This window comes from Temnothorax americanus, unplaced genomic scaffold, assembly GCF_048541705.1.
Source record: "Temnothorax americanus isolate GAGA-0224 unplaced genomic scaffold, ASM4854170v1 Scaffold8, whole genome shotgun sequence".
NCBI lineage: Eukaryota > Metazoa > Arthropoda > Insecta > Hymenoptera > Formicidae > Temnothorax > Temnothorax americanus.
This window is the reverse complement of record NW_027509802.1, coordinates 5,378,338-5,398,467: the sequence shown is the minus strand read 5'-3', so window position 1 is coordinate 5,398,467 and position 20,130 is coordinate 5,378,338. Positions and strand designations below refer to the sequence as shown.

At 51.6% G+C, this 20,130-nt stretch overlaps 2 protein-coding genes across 2 annotated transcripts; both read left to right on the top strand.

The window, feature by feature from the left end:
• The first annotated feature begins 2,877 nt into the window (after window positions 1-2,877).
• Window positions 2,878-4,491, top strand: LOC143907317 (interstitial collagenase-like). The gene has a single exon (XM_077423999.1). It carries the CDS (start codon window positions 2,878-2,880, stop codon window positions 4,489-4,491), a length of 1,614 nt encoding a protein of 537 aa, XP_077280125.1.
• Window positions 4,492-8,324: 3,833 nt separating this feature from the next.
• LOC143907316 (uncharacterized) lies at window positions 8,325-12,836 on the top strand. The gene has a single exon (XM_077423998.1). It carries the CDS (start codon window positions 8,325-8,327, stop codon window positions 12,834-12,836), a length of 4,512 nt encoding a protein of 1,503 aa, XP_077280124.1.
• The last annotated feature ends 7,294 nt before the right edge of the window (window positions 12,837-20,130 follow it).

Genomic DNA, 20,130 nt, shown 5'->3' with positions numbered 1-20,130 from the left:
GCCGTGAAAGCCGCGCCGCAATTGGAGAAGCCGCGATACGTCATATTTGCGCTGCAGACCGGACGACGAAACGAATTCGCGGGCGACGCCTCGAGGTTCGATCATTGCGCGCTCGCCAACGTGAAATTGTATCTCAACTCGGAATTCTATCCTTACGACGACGTGAACGTGGATTTTGAGAGCGACAAGTTCGCCGTGCTGTACGAGATGTACGCGAAATTTCGAGGAGCGTACTACGGGAACGATCGCGACGACGCGCTCTTCTCTCCGCGCGAATTTGGTAGCTCCGCTCGCGGTGATCGATTGTTCCCGTCAAAACGAATCGGTGAAGAGCGCCACCGTGGACGTGCGCATCGAGTTCGAAAACAAGGAAAACGTTCCGCCGAAAACCACAGCTTTTTGTCTCATTGTTCACGATCGCGTCATTGGGTACAGTCTGCTGACCAACGTGGTGCGCAAAATTATTTAACGAAAAATCCCGGGAAACTGAAAATGCGATTGCGAGGATACCTCATCCGGGAAACGGAAAAATGTGATTGTGGGCGTGTTTTTATCTCGGAAACGAGGAATATATAAATTCGCGGGCTCCTTCCATCGTTTCTCAGACTCTGTTAGGAACGAGCAACTTAAACGAACGTCTGTACTTTAATTTTTTTCCAACGCGCGCCGACGCAATGGCAACAGCGTCAACGACGACGACTACGACGATCTTCGTCGATCTGCAAGGATTCACGGTGGGCGACAAATTCGTCGCGAAGGAGGTGGCCGTGCTGCGAAGCGAGACGCGCGTGCTCACGCCTCACGTGTTTCGCGCACCGATGAGTTGGAATCTACTGACGAGCTCCAAGAAAGCGAGGGACAGTTGGTTGATAGCGAACCATCACGGCCTTCGTTGGGAGGACGGCGACACGGACTATCGCCAGGCGAAGACGATCGTTCGACGCGCGGTGCGCGACAACCTGGACGAGTTGCGCGAGACAGAGAAGACGCCCAACGCGCGAATCTACGTGAAAGGTCTCGAGAAGAAGAGATGGCTGCAGGAGATTCTCGGCGACGTCGACGCGACGATCGTGACCGTCGACGCGGAGTACGAGGACGTCGATCGGTTGGAGTCTCTTCGCGCCGATCGCGCGTTTCGCTGCCGGCGTCACCAACGGTGCTGCGCCATGGAGAACGTGATGAAGTTGCGCGATTGGTGGATCGAGCGACGCGAATGTTTCGCCAGCATCGACTCCGCAAATTTAAATACTTTTTAAATTTGTGTAAAAAAAACGTACTATATTACTGGTTTAATATACTTTCATTTTTAATGTACTAATTGTTTTATCTTATTGCGTTGCTCGTTTTTTTATTTCGTATATATTGTGTTTAATCGTTTATTTTACTCCATTGTATCATATATATCCTTCTATCTATATTTTATCGAATATAGATCGACGTAAAATCTATGACAAACGGTGTTCCTCTTTTCGCATACCATCCTCGTATTTATATGTATACATATACATTATGCTACCGAGCGCGCGAAAATGGCCGGTCGCGGGAGCGCGTAACAATGGCCGGTCGCGGGAACGCGATACATCTTAACGCGACAAACAGAGAAACGGCGAGCGCGAAAGCGAGAGCGCGATACGGGGGGTGGGGCGATAGCGCGACGAGGAAACAAACGGGAACGCCGAGACGCTCCAGCGCAAGGTGCGGTTAGGAACGCGAACGAGCGATAATGCCAAGCGTCAGATTGAGTATGCGGAAAGGAGCGGTGAAGAAAACGCGATATCGTTAAAACATTTATTTTCACTGTTAATATTTATTTGTAATACAATTTTATATATATAGAATTTTGTACATAAACTTCTGTCATTTGATAAATTTTTTCAATATATCGTATTTCACATTTTTTCACATTGGGTGGCCCAACATACGGGGACATCGTCGTTGATGTGTATCACTGTTTCTTGGCTATTCGAGTTCGAACGATCCCCCCTCGTCGTCGTCTCTCTCGCAACGACCCGCCTCTTCGTGCGAGTCCAGCCGCGCAATATCCCTATGCATCCCACAAAATTTCGTCACGAACAATCTGATCTGCTGGCGAGATTTTATCGCCAATGAACCCAAAATGGCTCTACGCAAAAAAAATACAATTAATAAATATAAATAAAAATAAATATGAATAATAAATATAAAAATGCATAAATATCAAATTTATTGTTTGATTATATTATAAGAAATGATTTCACGTTTGAAAGCGATACTCACGTTTTTTCGCGCATTACGGCGTCATCGTCCACGCGAACGATGAGTTCCAGACAGGGAGGCACCTTTTCCATTAAGCTCTTCAAGCACTGCTGCAACTGCCGCAGCGCGTCGCAATAATCCTCAATCTCCCTCGTCAGGGTTGTGATGTGATTATGTAATACATCACACGCGTTTTTTAACTCGTTAAGTTCCTCCATCGTCTTGAATTCACTTGAAAAGTGTGGATAGACTATGCCCAAGTCTAGTCTCGAGTTCTTTTATATGGTAAAAAAAGGGGTGTTGCGGCAGAAAAATATACTAAGAATAGCATTTAATTGCGTCGAGGAAAATATACGAATCGACGGAAATTACGCATCGAGGAAAATAATTAATGCATTTTTTTTAATCAAACCGACTCATCCGCCGGAATCGTTGACGCAATTTTTCCTTATCTGGCCGACTCATCCGCCGGGATCTTCGACGCCTATTTTTTCATGCCCGAGACTCCCCGCCGCGCCGCCACCTATCCGCGTTGTCGCTAACGAGCGCGTCATCGCGTAAACGTTCGCATTCAGATCGCGCTCCAACCGCAACGCGCCGTCATCGCGGTTCCGCCGTCGTCTCTCTCTCTCGCTCTCGACGATGCGGCTCGCGCGCGTAATCGCGTTAACCGCGTGTTTTATCGCCGCGGGGTGCATCAATTTCACAATTACGGACGAAAATTACGCGCTCACGTTCGACTACCTGCAGAAATACGGATATCTGTCCAAAGACGTGGACGCGGTTCCAGCTCAGAAACGATACGACGTTCTTCGCAAAGCCTTTGAGGATCTTCAGAATTACTACGATTTACCCAGCGACGGAACGCCCAACAACGAAACGCTGCAATTTATGAGAAAACTGCGATGCGGTTTCCGAGATATCCTGAAGCACAGAACGAAAGCGAGCCTGTCCAAATGGCCGAAGACGCACCTGACGTGGCATTTTCACTTAGCCGACGGGACCGAACTGAACACGGCGCGGGCCGCGTTCGACCTGTGGTCGCAGCATTCGGCATTGACGTTCGAACGCTCCGAAACGCCGAATGCCGACATTATAATATCTTGGCGACGCCTACGTCACTATATCACGAATACCAAGATAAACGGAGCAATTTGCTCGGACAGATTCGACGGCCCCGGCAACGTGCTCGCGTTTCTCCCGACGGACCAAGCGGGGTTCGTCTCCGAGGTGCACGTCGACGGGGACGAGCCGTGGCACATTTACGTCAACAAACATCCCGCGGATAAATTTTTCTTGCATTACACGCTGACGCACGAGATCGGCCACTCCCTCGGATTGGTGCACAACGGGCGCAAAACATCGGTGATGTTCGCGAAACAGCCGGACCAGCAGTATCCGGTGAAGCTCGACCAAAACGACATCGCCGACATTCAACGTTTGTACGTTGAAGAAATTGTGAACGATCCGCCGCGTCGGACGCCGCCACCGCCGCCGCCGCCACCGTCGCCGGACCTGTGCAGCCTCGATCGCGTGAACGGGATATTGATTTTGGAAAATCGAATGTACATCTCGTACAAGCGTTACGTTTGGTCGATCGATCTGGACGGTAGGACGTACAACGGACCTTTAGCCCTCTCGAATCACATGAGTTTCCTTCACGACAATTACACGCGCGTGACCGCCGCCTATCAATCCCCGTCTGGCGATCTCGTGGTGTTAGTAGATAATTTGGTATACTTGGTTCAATATCCGGAATTTAGTCTGTGGCCAGGTTGGCCAAAGACTTTGCAAGAACTCGGATTTCCCGAAAACACGTTGATCAACGGAGCGGTGAACACCCACAAAGGACGTTCTTTCGTGGTGTTCAACGGTAACTCGGTGGGCGAGATAGACAAATGCCACGAGAGCAAGAAAGTCGCCAAATTTACGCCCCTCGAGGTGACGTTTCCCGGAATACCGACCGGCGTGACGTCGATCTTCCGCTACATCGACGGCAATCTGTACTTCACCACTCGGACGCAATTCTACAAATTCAACGAATTTACGAGGACCGTCTTGTCGGCCGGTAAATTCGATCTGCGAATGCTGAATATCGTCTGCTCTAAGGCCGAACTGCTGCAGCAGTTGCGCGATCTCCTCGATCGAATCGTACGCCTCAACGATAACTCGCTAACGTCGACGGCGAGTGATTATTGGAACGATGACGACACCGGTGTTCGGCTCTCCGATCTTCGCATCCGCCGAAAAAAATAGAGGACCGCGCAAATTTCCCACACCACGCCACGCGCGACATAAGTCAGATCTTTCCTACTTATACCGACGTGTCCCTCCCAAGGCATCAGTGTCGCGTCGTCGGACAAATACGACGCGTCGGAAAAAAAAATCAGAAAGAAACGGTTACCGCGGCGCGAAATGTTCTCAACGTTGGCCGATCGACCCGCGCCGAGGAGTATTTCCCCTACGGAGACGGCGGATTCGGAGGCGAACGACAACGGCAATAAAAAGCGGAAGATCAGTTCGATGGACGATCGCCATTATCTTCCTCGTCGCCAGGAGTCGCGTCGCAGCTCTCATCCTCCCACCGACGCGCCCGTCGAGGACGATCGTCGTCGTTATCATCAGGAGTTTCGTTCCAACTTTCGCCCTCCCACCGACCAGACCGTCGAATTGCCCCCTGTGCGCATCCTGACGACGCGTTATCTGCTGACGACGACTGGTTACAAGTACATAGCCATAGGTATCGCGATCAAATCGCCGTGGTACAGTATTCATACCACGCCTTCGTACGTGGATATCGCCCTGGGAGACAAACAAGGCAGGAAAATCTCCCTGACGCTCGACATGTGGAAAGAACTTTCGAAGCAAAGTTTTTGCGCTATCGGCAGATAGCCGCCGCCGCGATGAAAATGGAAACTTCGGTTCAGACTGCGATACTGAAGAGCGATTTCTTCGATCCTGACAACATCGTCGACTGCGAGATAGCCGCGCTTTGTTTCCAATTCTTATAACGATGTCGCGTCTACGAAATGTATATATTCGCGCGAGCGAAACAATGTAAACGCGCTTGTATTATTTTTTGAATAAATAAAAAACTATATGCGTATCTCATCTGTGCGGTTTGTCTTTCTGTTTCTCCCCATTTTCCAAATCCGTATACTCATCTCCGCGCGACCACGCTTACCCCCCGCGGTCGCGACGCGGATCGAAACGACCTTCGGTCCAAAAGTAAAAAAGAAAAAAAAAGAACACGACGACGACGACGACGACGACGGGCGCGCGAGACCCCCCCGCGAAACGAACCACTTCGAACGCGTCGTTCTCTCCACCCCCCGAAACGTCTAGAGGAACGACCTCGAACGAGTTCGAATGAGTTCGGACGCGCCCGAACGCGCGCGAGCGACGACGACAAAGAAGCAAAAAAAAAACAAACAAAACAAACAAAAAATATATTGGCCCGCGATTCTCCAAAACGGTCGGTAACGGCGCGAGCGCCGCTCCGAGCGCCCTCTTGGAAAACGCCCAAATCTCCGCAACGAGCCCCCGTTGGCGACCCTGCCCCGCGCCGAACCCCCGTTAGCAGCCCTGCCACACCCAACCTTACATAAAGTGTTTCCCTCGCGTCGCGCTCCCCCTCTCGCCCAGTTTTCTCTTCCCCCCCGCATAGCCCCCCTCCGGTGACCCTTAACACCGTCCCTCGACCCCCTCGCCCACCGCTTACGGCGCTCCCCCGCGGCAGCGAAGCCACCCCCCCCCGGCCCGCTAACCGCAACCCGAGATCCCTGGGCTCGGAGTATCTATTGCTTCCCTACTAGCGTCGCCATTGAGACGTCGTCACACGAACAGAGGACGAGTCAGCCATATTGGACCGGATAGAATGCCCTTATGGGCTTGGTCAATCCGACCATTAATTCACGTTTAAAATGCCCTTATGGGCTTGGTCAATCTGACCATTAATTCAGGTAACATTTTTCGATTTCTGGTAAATCATAGAACAATGTTGGACATTTGTTTAGCGGGAGAAAGTGGGAACATTCGCGTTTACATACTCTATTGTTCTTGGTTTCAGAGATCACTAGACATAGAGAAAAGGAGAAATCAGTCGCGCGGACATTTGTCATAAATAAATAAACTGAGCTTGGTATAATTTTTTTTGTTAATTTCCATTGGTTGCAACCGCGTGTAAATTCATTTATCTTTTCTGTAAAGAACGTAAAATTACATTGTCGAGATAGATTACCGAAAGAGAATCGTGACTGCGATATTCACGTTAATATTGCGTTATACTTGCGGCTATTGTGATTCAATCTCGTTGATACTGGTTGGCGCTCACCTGTAGGTAGTGTATATAATTCTAAGATAGTAGTTTTAGTCGCATCTGTGTAATGTTTTATATGTTTGAATTGCGTTGATACTCGTTGTATATTAGTCTGTAAGCTCATTATCGCAAGGTTATCGTTGGTTTGAGACTCGCGCAAAACGTTGGCGGCCGCGACAGGTGTCAATACTCGCGCGACTCACCCGACTCGTGCTGCCCGCCCACGGGCGGCAAGCCTAATTATTGGGACAATAGTACTCGTTCGCGCCGTACTTCCAGGAGCGCGAGCCGAGAGAGTTCCGGAGCACTCACTCCCGTAAGAATCGCCGACACGTTGAGACGGAGCATGAGCCAGAGTCGAGTGCTCGAAGAATTCGTATAACGGCGTGTGCCTGTTTGCCCGTTTGGTGTTGCTTGCTGCTCGCTTGCTTGCTTGCCCGCTACCTTATCTGCCTGCACGCCTCCCGCTCGCTATCAAAGGGAGGATTCGCCACCAGAGAGGACAGACGAGAACGGCCGAGAGACTACCCCAGGAAGGCGCCGGGCAGCGATACGGTGAGTCGCTTTGCTTAATTTATCCCGGCTTTCGCGCATTATATTTCGCTTGCATTCGTGAGGGGATTGCCCCTTTGGTCCTTCGAACCACCCTAGTACAGGCCAATCGCAAATCCGGGGAACGATTGATACCCCCCCGAGCATTGGTCCTTCGAGCCGGATCTAAAATCGCGTTTAGAGAACTCCGCCGACCTTTCGCGCGAGTCTGCAGATCAACGTTAATCGTCTCGAACCTTCTATCGCATAATCGGCGCGTGCACGCTCGCACCGCGTGATCGCTCTCTCGCTCGCACATCGCATCGGCACGTCGCGGCGAAAACATCCGCGGGATCTGATCGTTGCGCGTACCATTATTTTCGTTTAAATCTCGATCGCTGCATATCGTTGCAGCCGCTAGTGAAATAAAACAATCCGCGCGTGCACGCGCTTGCCGCGTAATCGCTCCCTCGCTCGCGCGTCGCATTCGGCACGTCGCGACGAGGACATCCGCGTGATTAACTCTCTCAGAGTCGCTGCGCTCTCGGTGCATAAATTGCTAGTAGCCGCAAACCGTTGCGGACCTTCGTTAAATCGAATGGTACACGCGTACCACCTCATCTCACGTGATTGCGCTCTCGCTCGCTCGTCGCGGCGAAGACATCCGCGGGACTATAATCGCAAGCGCGCGTGCCCTTTTCTCGATCTCTCTTGCAACCGAGCATAATCGTCGCATCCCTTATAACAGGAAGACGAAAAACTAGGCGCGTGCCCGAGCCCCGCGCGCGATTCCCCTCGTCCGCCCGTCACATGGACGACGCGGTGAGGAGATCCGCATCATTGTGATTGTACGCGAATCTTGAAATTGTAAAGGCTCGCGCATGTGCCATTGTCCGTCTTCGCCGCGCCGAAATTCTGCATAAACGTTGCAGACTTCGCATTGCAATTGATGAACTCAAAGACGATCGAATATTCGAACATATTCCATCGCCTTCGAACACTTGTCCGGAATCGAGCCGCCCGCCCCCTTCGGCCTTGGCGAGGCGCGGTGTTTCTTCGCCTATTGATTCGGAATGTTTTGGTCTCGACACTCCAAGGCGAGGCATATTTTTGTGCGTTGTTGACCGGCTGCCATCCTCCTGACTCTGTCGACCTTTCGATTCGAAAGTCGTCCGTCGGTTTTCCGGTCGTCTTGCGCGTGTACACATATCTCACCTTGTTGACGAATTCGATCTTCAACATGTCCAAAGGATATCGAGCGCGACGCGAATTGTGTATTTGTCGTGTGAGGGAGATAGACCAATATTCGACGCTCGCAATAAACAACGTGGCTCAGAAATCAAATTTTCTCGTGCGTCATCCAACCGTGCGCCAAGTGGTTGGGGATTTTGAGGAAACTCACCTCAGGATCATCCAGGATGCGACGGATGAAGAATTCACTGCCGAGGACGCAATTCGCGACGATTTCGACCGGATGCGTTTCGCGGTAATAGGAAGATACGAAACTTTAACCGCCGCGGAGCGAGCAGCCGCACAACAGTCGTCGCGACCCGCGCCTACTTCGGCCATCAAATTGCCGAAGATCGATCTCCCTAAATTCGAGGGCGACCTCGCCCTATGGCCGTCCTTCATCGCTTTATTCGACACGGCAATCCACGGGAATCCTGGGGTCGCCGAGATACAAAAGTTTCAATATTTGTTAGCTTCGCTGTCGGGAGAGGCTCTTGGCGTCGTAAAGAACTTACCGTTGACCGCGGAGAATTACGTGATCGCGTACGATACGCTTCGGGGGCGCTATCAAAACAGGCGAAAGTTGGCCACGCATTATTGGCGCGCTTTCGCACACGCCAAACCCTTGGTCGCGGATACCGCCGAGTCACTCCGAGCCCTGCTGGACGTGTTCACCGAGAACACGCGCGCCCTGCAGATGATGGGTTATCCGGTGGAGGCGTGGGATTTCGTACTATTGAACCACTTGTTAGAGAAGCTCACACCTACGCTACGGGAGAAATTCGAGGCGACCCATATGTCCGCGGAACCACCCCGGTATGAACAATTGACCACGTTTCTAGCGGGATATTGCACGGTGCTCGCGGCGGTGTCGGACGCTTCACCGCAATCAAACAAATTGAAGGCGCAAAATCAATCGTCGAGGAGGGCCGCGTCGACAACCTCGCTCGTCGCGCGGAATGCCGCGTGCCCCAAGTGTGGGGAGCAGCATTTACTGGCTAAGTGCCCCGAGTTCTTAAAACTCTCAACCAAGGACCGACATAATTTCGCTCGAGAAAAGGGACTCTGCCTAAACTGTCTTCGGGCAGGACATAATCTAAAGAGTTGCCCTAGCTCTTGGGCCTGCCGGTCCTGTCAGGCGAAACACCACTCCCTCCTGCATTTCGAGCGGGCTACCGACCCGCCTGCCGCGACCGCCCCGGCGGTCCCGCCGGCCGTTAGCGAAACCGTGGCGCCCGCGAGCGCGGTCGAGAAACCGATCATCTCGATGGCGAGCATCTCAAGCTGCGTCGTCCTCCTGTCGACCGTTCGGACGGAGGCGCTCGATGCCTACGGCAGCGCGTTTCCGGGCCGCCTGTTACTCGATAGCGCGAGTCAGGCGAATTTCGTCACCGAGAGCTGCCTCAAACGGGGGGGCTTTGCTCGGACAAAACATCGGGCAACCGTGTTGGGCGTCAACGACACCAAAACCGCCACCACAAGGGGCATCACCTCGTTCGTTGTTCGGGCGCGAGATCAGGAGGACCTCCGGTTCCCGATCGAGGCCACGGTGCTCTCGCGCATTACCTCGCCGCTACCCCATACCCGCGTCGACGCGAAATCATGGAGCCACCTACGGAGGCTGCCGCTCGCGGATCCGGAGTACCACTTATCCGACGCCGTCGACATGCTACTGGGGGCGGACTCATTCGTGTCGGTGTTGCGCGACGGGCGGCGTACCGGCAGAACGGGCGAACCGGACGCATTCAACACTGCATTCGGCTGGGTATTAATAGGCGCGATCTCGCCGTCGTTGCGCGAGCGACCGGTGCATTCCCTCGCCACCACCATCGAATCCATTGACGCCGCGGTGGAACGATTCTGGAGTTTGGAGGAGGTTCCGGAACAGATTCCTTGCTCCAACGAGGATCGACGTTGTAAGGAGTGCTTCGAACAGACCACCTATCGCGATCATTCGGGACGCTTCGTCGTGAAATACCCCTTCGCGTCCGACCCTCCGGTCTTCATGGACTCTCGGCCGATAGCCGTTAACAGATTGCGCGCACTCGAGCGCCGCTTTAAGGCGAACCGGGAGCTTCGAAACAGCTATAACGCATTCATGCGGGATTACCTCGACAGCGAGCACATGGAATTGGCAAGCGAACCACCCCCCGCGGACGGTCGCGTTTACTATCTACCCCATCATGGGGTTCACAAGCTGGATAGCACCACGACTAAACTTCGAATCGTTTTCGACGCCTCGTCGAAGTGCCCGAATGGGCAGTCGCTGAACGACACGCTCCTCAGTGGTCCAAGGTTGCAACCGGACATTATCGCGGTTCTACTCCGATTTCGCGCGGAACCCGTGGCCCTTACCGCGGATGTAAGACAGATGTTCCGACAAATCTTGATGAACCCGGAACACCGAAACTATCAGCGCATCGTCTGGCGTTTTTCGGAGTCGGATCCCGTTCTCAACTACTTGCTCACGACGGTTATTTTCGGTAGCACGGCTTCGCCGTTTCTGGCAATATACTGCCTCCTTAAGTTGGCTCACGATCATCGAGTTAGGTACCCCTTGGTCTACGTTACACTGCTCGAGTCACTATACGTGGACGACGTCGTCACCAGCGTCCGCAATGTCGAACGAGCCATCGCGCTTCGCGATCAATTGCTCGAATTATTTCGGAGCGCCGGCTTCGAGTTGCGAAAGTGGGCGAGCAGCCATCCCGCCGTGTTGGAGGGGCTCGACCCAGAGATCTGCAGCCAGACAATGCTGTCCTTCGAGATGCCCGAAGATCAGGCACTCAAGGTGCTGGGCCTTCGTTGGCACTCGCAGTCGGATAGCTTTGAGTTCTCGCTCAACCCGCTCACTAGGAGGTGCACTAAACGTACGATATTGTCAGAGGTAGCTCGTATTTTCGATCTCTTGGGATTCTTGGCGCCATTGACCTTTACCGCGAAGCGACTAATACAGCGATTGTGGACGTTGGGGCTCGGGTGGGACGACGAACCACCGTCAGATGTCAGCCGACAATGGCAACGGTATCAGGCCGAATTCGACGCGCTGGCTTCCCTGCGTATCCCTCGCACCTTTCCCGCGGGCGATGACGTTCGTCGCGAAATACATGGCTTCTGCGACGCGAGCGAACAAGGATACGGGGCGGTGGTATACCTGCGTGTTATAACCCCTTGGGAGACTAGAGTCGTGATCCTTTGCGCTAAGTCGAAGGTAGCCCCGCTACGCGCCATCTCTCTACCTCGACTAGAGCTCTGCGCCGCGTTGCTCCTCGCGAACTTGATGGCTTACATCCGTCAGGTCCTGCGGGGACACTTGAATATCGATGAAGAGTACGCCTGGTCTGACGCCAAGGTGGTCCTCTACTGGATCCTTTCTTCCCCGCACCGGTGGAAGACTTTCGTGCGTAATCGCGTCGCTCGAATACAAGAGAAAACTCCGGTATCGGCCTGGGGGCATGTCGTCACCGAATGCAATCCGGCCGATCACTGCTCGCGCGGACTTTTCCCTCGCGAACTCGTGGCAAATTCATTATGGTGGGGAGGCCCTGAATGGTTGATAGATTTCGAGTCCCGCACCGAGCCGGCACTTGACGAGGCGGGTCAGTGCAAGGAAGAAAGGATCGCCACGCTCGTCGTGTACGAGACACCCAATGTCATTTCGTCATTACTAAACAGATATTCGTCGTTAGATAAAATTAGTAGGGTAATCGCGTATATCATACGGTTTACGATTCGATCCAGGGCCAAGCCGGTACCCGCGACCTTGGCCGTGGATCAACTCGAAGCGCATTCGGCGCTACTGGCGGTAGTAAAATTGGTTCAGCTGGAGTCTTTCGGCGAGGAAATCAATCGATTAAGGAACGGAAGGAGGCTCCCCAAGCCGCTCAGCAAACTCGCTCCGTTTCTAGACCCAACGGGACTTTTCAGGGTGGGCGGCAGACTCAGCCACTCGGGACTGAGTTTCGAATCCAAACACCCCGTGCTGCTACCGAATGCCCACCGACTCACCGAGCTCATTATCGAACAGGTGCACCGCGCCCACTTGCACCCCGGTAGACGCACGCTCCAGTATCTGCTCGCCCAGCAATACTGGATACTCGGAGTCCATCACGCGATGCAACGGGTCCTCTCCGATTGTTACGGGTGTTTTCAAGCGAATCCTCGCACCCTCCAACCCCCCATGGCAGATTTGCCGGTCGAAAAGGTTGGCGCGGTCAAACCGTTCTCGATTAGCGGCGTGGACTTCGCGGGTCCGTTTGCGATAACCCCCCGCCGAGCTCAAGGAGTCTCTTCATTTAAGGCATATGTATGCCTGTTCGTATGCTTCGCCGTCAAGGCGATCCACCTGAAGGTCGCGCTTTCTCTGTCCACGGACTCCTTTCTCGCTGCGCTGCGACACTTCGTGGCCCGTCGCGGACGTTGCTCCCTTTTACACAGTGACTGCGGCACCAATTTTGTGGGAGCATCGCGAGAGCTTGAGCGCCACATGGGCCGCGCGGCGGAGCGAGAAGGGATAAAGTAGTCTTTCAACCCTCCCTCTGCGCCCCATTTCGGGGGCCTCTGGGAGACAGGAGTCAAGTCCGTCAAGACCCATCTCCGACGGGTAGTGGGGGATCAAATCCTGACGGTGGAGGAGTTCACGACGGTCCTCGCCCAGGTCGAGGCCGTCCCGAACTCCCGCCCCCTCTGCCCATTAAGTACCGATCCGTTGGACCTCGAGGTCCTTTCTCCGGGACACTTCTTAACCACGGAGCCCCTCGTAGCCGTTCCCGCGCCCGATCTGACTCCGCTGCCGATAAATCGTTTAGGTCGGTGGCAGCTGGTACAGCGAAATCATCAGGACCTTTGGAAACGTTGGCACCGGGAATATCTCAACACTTTACAACAGCGCCCCAAGTGGTGGACCTCCGTAAACCCACTCGCCGTGGGCGCCTTAGTGCTCATTAAAGACGACAACGCGCCCCCCTTGCGCTGGAGACGCGGCCGGGTGAAGGCGCTACACCCGGGTAGCGACGGCGTTCCGCGCGTCGCCACGGTTCGGGTCGCGGACGGCTCGATTCAGCGCCCCCTGGTAAAGCTGTACCTTTTACCCACGGGCACGCCACCCCGGGCGACCGATGCCAAATAAGAAAATACAAACGTTGTATTTTGGTGGGCGGCATGGTTGGCGCTCACCTGTAGGTAGTGTATATAATTCTAAGATAGTAGTTTTAGTTGCATCTGTGTAATGTTTGATATGTTTGAATTGCGTTGATACTCGTTGTATATTAGTCTGTAAGCTCAATATCGCAAAGTTATCGTCGGTTTGAGACTCGCGCGAAACGTTGGCGGCCGCGACAAGTGTCAATACTCGCGCGACTCACCCGACTCGTGCTGCCCGCCCATGGACGGCAAGCCTAATTATTGGGACAATAGTACTCGTTCGCGCCGTACTTCCAGGAGCGCGAGCCGAGAGAGTTCCGGAGCACTCACTCCCGTAAAAATTGCCGACACGTTGAGACGGAGCATGAGCCAGAGTCGAGTGCTCGAAGAATTCGTATAACGGCGTGTGCCTGCTTGCCCGTTTGGTGTTGCTTGCTGCTCGCTTGCTTGCTTGCCCGCTACCTTGTCTGCCTGCACGCCTCCCGCTCGCTATCAAAGGGAGGATTTGCCACCAGAGAGGACAGACGAGAACGGCCGAGAGACTACCCCAGGAGGGCGCCGGGCAGCGATACGGTGAGTCGCTTCGCTTAATTTATCCCGGCTTTCGCGCATTATATTTCGCTTGCATTCGTGAGGGGATTGCCCTTTTGGTTCTTCGAACCACCCTAGTACAGGCCAATCGCAAATCCGGGGAACAATTGATACCCCCCCGAGCAGATACCAACATTTCTTGCGTTATTAAGATAAACGTATTTATTTTCGTATGATCATTTATTACTTAAATGAATTCTCTATTCATTTTCAACTGAGTTTGAGGATAAACCGCTATATTACTTATTGGATACTGTGCTTCATTGCTGAAGTTACTGTGTCAATGAATCTAAAAAAGAACGTTATCTTAGATTTGTAGAAACAAGCCGAACAAGCTGTTTAGCGTTATCCTTTATCTCTTTAGAAGATAGTTATTGTTTTTTCGTTTATGTATAACTTTATTTTTCAAAAAAGATAAAAAAACCGCCAAGTACACACAATGTATTTTGTAAATTCAGAAATCTAATCTAAATAATAGCTTATTTTTTCTTCACACAATTATATTACTTAACTTAACTCAAGTAACATGTATTTAAAAAAAAGTAAAATTTTTAAATTTTCTTTTACAAAATTATATTATCTAACTTAACTCAAGTGACATGTATTAAAAAAAAAATGAAATTTTTAATTTAAATTGCGCCAATTTTTTGCAAAGAGATTATTATATCACAAAATTGCGTTACCAAACTCAATCCAAGTGATACGTACCAACCTAAATGGTAGTAGCCTCCCTCTCGTGGCATGCCACATTGTCGTGGTGAGAGGGCTCCTTGTAACAATGATCCACTGAAGCAGTACCTTTGGTCATGCCGAAGAGAGGGCTCGGTGGGGAGGTACAGGGTCTAAGAGCATGCCGTGCCCCCTCCTCTCGATTTGTCGAGATTCGGAGGGCACAATAGGGTCCGGCGCCCCTGTCAGGGAACTAGTTCTCTGACTCTTAAGCGTCGGTAGGGGTTGGCGGCCCTGACTTCAATCGCCCGGTCGGTCGGGACCGAGAGGGAGAAGTTTCTACTCCTCCCACCGGCCTAGAGAAAAAAAAATCTCGATAAAAAACCACGGGGTTGGGGGGCTCCTCCTCGGCCATTGCACGCCGGTGCTCCGGCAGGCTCGGGGGGGGGGGTGACGGTTTCCTAAGGAGAGAAGTGGGATGGGTGATTTCTCGCCTCCCTCTGGGCCAATGGCGGCCGTCGGATCTCTCGGGCAATGGCCCGGTCCGGTGGTCGTCCGGCCTGGAGGGTTGCGGGATTCTTCCCGTCCCACGTTACCCCACTCCCGGGGCTGGGCCATTCACCCATTGCACGCCGGTGGTCCGGCAGGGTGGGTAGTCCTGGGGTTTCCCTTTTTGGGGTGGGGTGGAGTCGGCCTAGTCCTCGCGGTGGGGGGGTCAAAAGGCCTGCACTCCGTCCTTCGACGGAAGCGCCGCAGTCCAAGGAAACCTCGGCTGTTGGCGCTGCGGGCCTGGATCGCCCTTCCGTGGGGTCGCGAAGATCCCCTCTCCTCGGAGAGGGGATATCCGCCTTTCATCCGCCCAGTACGTGGTGCTGGGTTGGGTGGAGGGTAGGCCCGTACTAGGGGATTGCACACCAGGGATGTGGTCCCATGGTTCCTCTAGTACGGAGGGTCGTCTGGGCCACTCGAACAAATTTCGAGGTCGGGGCCAGGCGTCCTGGGTAGGAGATCCGTCGGGCCGCCCGGACATATTCCGGGGTCGGGGCCGGCGGATCTAGTCACCGGACGCAAAGGCCGGTGACGATCGCGGAGTCCGTTGGGTCGGCGGTGGTGTGGGCGCTCCGTGTCCCTGCTCGCGCGTGCGGGGGTGGCGGGGTTCTCTCGTCGGCGTCGATCGGCGGATGGTGCCTCAGGGATGGGGGGTGGTCCCCGGGGGCTCCTCGGGGCCTTCGGGGGGCGCTCTTGATACGGGTATGGCGAATCCGGGGATACCCGAGGGCTCGGGCAGGGTGGGCTCGTGAGGCGGGTGATGCCAACCAGCCTAAGGGAAGGACACCCCGAAAATAAACCAACTTAAAATCAATGAAATGAGTGTACAAGGAGCTAAGTTTACTGGCTCAGGGGATTCGAACCCCCAGGACCCGGCGGATGAGGGATATCGTCCCGGTCTCTCTCCGTCGTCATCAAACGTCGGGCTACAATTTCAGCTACCGTTTGGGTTGAGGGCGAGCCTGGATGAAGAAGTTACCATCGCCCAGGGGAGCCAGTGCTCCTCCAGAAAGAGCAGTATAGAGCGCACCGTTAGACCCGACAGTAATGCCGGTCCAAAGTGCGCTAAAGCGGGCAAAAATAGCTGCTCGCAAGCAGTGACTGTTGAATCCTCCCTAGATGAGGAAGAGAAAACAAGACGCTTTTGCTCCAAAATACGACGGGATAATCGTAATACGGTGGTAAGCCATATCGGGCTACGAAGCAGGTCACGAAAGGGAGCTCCTACCTTTGGAAAGAGTGACAGTGAACGGGCGCGGTCAAAGGATGATAACCCCTTAGACGAGGTTATGGATGTGGAATCGTCTGACTCGTCAGACTCTGGATCAAATATCCCTAAAAACCCGGAGATGGTCAAACGCAGAAAAAGAGGTAGGCCTGTGACCACCAGAGAATATGAGGTGAAGAAAGCGGTGTGGGCTAGATGGAAAAGGGAAGACGAAGAGAGGAGACTCAGGGAACTGGATGATCCCAAAGTAGCCGCCAAACTCTCGAGAAGTCGAAAAGATTACGAGAAGAAGTACACCGAGCAACTCCGTCATGCTCCGGTTGAAGACCTTGCCAGGAGAATTATAGAGCAAGTGTCTACCGTCGATAAGGTCAACACCACATGTAACTCGCTTAGAGGAGGGACAAAAAAGCCTCAATGTGGCGGCTTCAGTGATTTCTGCTGCAGCTGTCCACCTGGTTGATCGGGTGAAAGCCGACGATCCTAACGACAAGGACTTTGAAGTCGAAGAGCTGAGGCGTGAAAATGCTAAGTTTCAAGAAAAGATAACTCAGTTAGAAAAAAAAAGCTGAGGGAAATAATAGTCGGAATATAAACGTGGACAAGGAAAATGAATCCCCGTGCCGCGTCCAAAAAGAACCTCCTAAGGAGCAACGACCTAGAAAGGTAAGGAACCAAATACGGTATGACTCATCCTCCGATGAAGAGAGAATTGAGAGAGAGAGAATATAGAAGCTGATAGGAAAAGAGATCAGTTACTGAAAGAAAGAAAGAGGCTCGAAAGGGAGAGCGAGAGAAGAAAGAGAGAGGCTGCTGAAAGAAACAGACTATGTCTGTTAAAAGAAGTAGCCAAAAATGGTGCCTCTGAGGTAAGGAAAACCCCTCTGGGAGGGAAACCTCTAGCAATTATAGAAGCAGCCATCCCTGCGGAGGGTGATGACATAGCAATAGATATGGAACCATAAACTGTCATCGTGGCCAGCACGGAGCCTAGGAACTCGGGAGTGTTGGGACAAGAGATCGGGAATGCTGTGGACAGCAACGCACTGAGGAGGATAGAGTTGATGGAGACAGGAATGAACAAGATGGCTTCACAACTCGAGACTTTATTGAGGACTATGAATACGCTGGTTGCGGGCGGACTGATCCCAGTCCAAACGCAGCCAGTTCAGCCCCGCAATAAAGCCATTGAGGCGGAGGAAGGTGGGAAACGGGGACGCAAAAGGGGAAAAGAGAAAACCCCTAACAAGCCCCCCCCCGCCAGCGCAAGCTGCACCCAAACCCGTACGGACTGAGGGCAAGGCCGGGGGTGAGGAGACTGGCGTGGTGGCGTTGGTCAATCCACCCCTGGAGCAGCCTCCGTCACAATTGTCCTGGGCCGAAGTGACCAAAAAGAAGGCCAGAAAGGATGGGAAGGCACTGTTTAAACCGACGCAGGAGAGGCGAAACCAGCAGCAGCCAAAAGGGAATCAAGCAGCGAATGGACAGGATCCAAGCAAGGAAACCCAGAACCAAGCCAAGGATAAACCACCTACCCAGAATAAACGTAGGAATGGCACAGCGAAAGGAACTGGTGCGGCTAACAAAGTTGGTTGCCCACCAAAAACAGCGGCGGTAGTCCTTACTAGCCTTAAGGGAGAGTATGAGACCTTAATGAAAGAGGCTAAAAGTAAGATCTATTTAAAAGACCTTGGGATCGAGGGTCCATTGAAACCATAAAGGACCCAGACCGGAGCCCTACTAATAGAGCTACCTGGTAAAGAGGGCGCGGTAAGAGCAGACAAATTGGCTGACAGCATGAACGCTCTATTTACAGGAAGAGAGGGAGTTACGGTTGTAAGACCGGTAAAGACAGGAGAGGTTGGAATCCTGGATATCGAAGACTCGATTACCCAGGAGGAGATCTCTGCTGCTATCGCGGAAGTGGGCAAATGCCCAATTACCCAAATACAGATGGGAACACCTAGGGACGGAACAAACGGGCTGAAGACAGCCTGGGCCAAGTGCCCGCTTGCTGCGGTTAGGGCAATCCAGCAGAATGGGGGCAAGCTCAGGCTGAGCTGGTTTACGGTTAGGGTGCAGGTGCTCACAGCACGTCCCTTCCAGTGCTTTAGATGCCTGGAGGGAGGGCACGTGAAAGCAACCTGCACCAATGAAGTGGATAGAGCTAATCGGTTCTACAGGTGTAGCGAGGAGGAACACGTGGCTAAAAACTGCAGCAAGCGGGTGAAATGCCCGGTCTGCGCCGATTTGGGAAAGCCCTCTAACCACCGTGCCGGGAGTAAAACCTGTTCCTCGGCGAAGAAAAAGCGAAAACCGGGATGGGGGATTACCGGACCGACACAGCCTAATCGGGCTACTCAGAATGGTCCAGCGGAAGTGGAAATGAGGGAAACCTCTGCTAAGGAAGGAACCAAACAAGCGACCAAGCGTCCCTCGGAGGATATTGGCGAGTCTGCGACTGCTCCCCCAGGAGTGGGGAATAGGAAAAAGGCGAAAGGGAAACGAGCCGGTAGGAAAGCTGATAACCAACCAGTGAAGGATGTGGAGGTAAAACAAACCCCCAAACAAACTCTGAACAAACTTTAGTAGAACAAGGGGCAGAAGAGGCGATGGAGACGGAGGGCCCGGATGACGCTCTGTAATGGCCCATACATTTATACCCAAAGTTCTCCAAGCCAACCTGAACCACTGCCGTGCAGTGATCCCAGACGGGCCCGCTTTTTCGCGCATGCGCGACGAAAACATTCTCAGTGAAGTACTTAGTCCGCGGAAAAACAAGTACCATATAGTACCCTGTATTATTGTTTTGTAAGATTGGTTCTAAAAATTATGTATAAATGTTTGAATAATGAATAAAAAACAAGATATATGCACTATTACATAATTTATAAAAAATATTTTAATATGTCAATTTGTTGATGGTACAAATGATAAAATCAGGGTTTAGAAGTAACGCGTTACTTGTAACGCAGTTACAAGATGATACAAAGAATAAGAAGAAAAAAGGAAGGAAAGGTGTTAAATAATTATTTAAATAGAAGACACTTTTATATAAACTAAAACCAATACTTTATTTGGCAGAAATTATAAAGAATACCAACATTTGTTGCGAGGGTAAGGAAAACTGCCAAAAACCTTACCAGTATTCATACAACAAAAATACATCCTTTTGTAGAATAACAAATAAAATTTTAATATTAAAACAAAATACTCTCTCTCTCTCTCTCTGCAATCTTTAATTTAAGTAAATTAAACTGAATTAAATTAAAATAAATAAAATATTTTTTAAATAATCTTCTTTTATGATTCTTTTAATAATCTTAAGCTTAATAAATAAAAGATACCATAAATATATGTGATAAATATTTCAATGTACTTATACTAATTTTTAATCACCAATACGTTAAATAAAATTTAAATATTTTGTGAAAATACTAACAGTTTTATAACAAAAATATAATATTTCTTTCACAAACACATAAAATTTACAATCAAGATAAAACAAAATTATAATTAATACTGTGTATATCTATATAAATAATCTTTAAAAAAACAAAACTATATTGATTAATATATATGGTGTATATAATATACTGTATATATATATTGTTGGTAATGTTTACTAAATGTGATA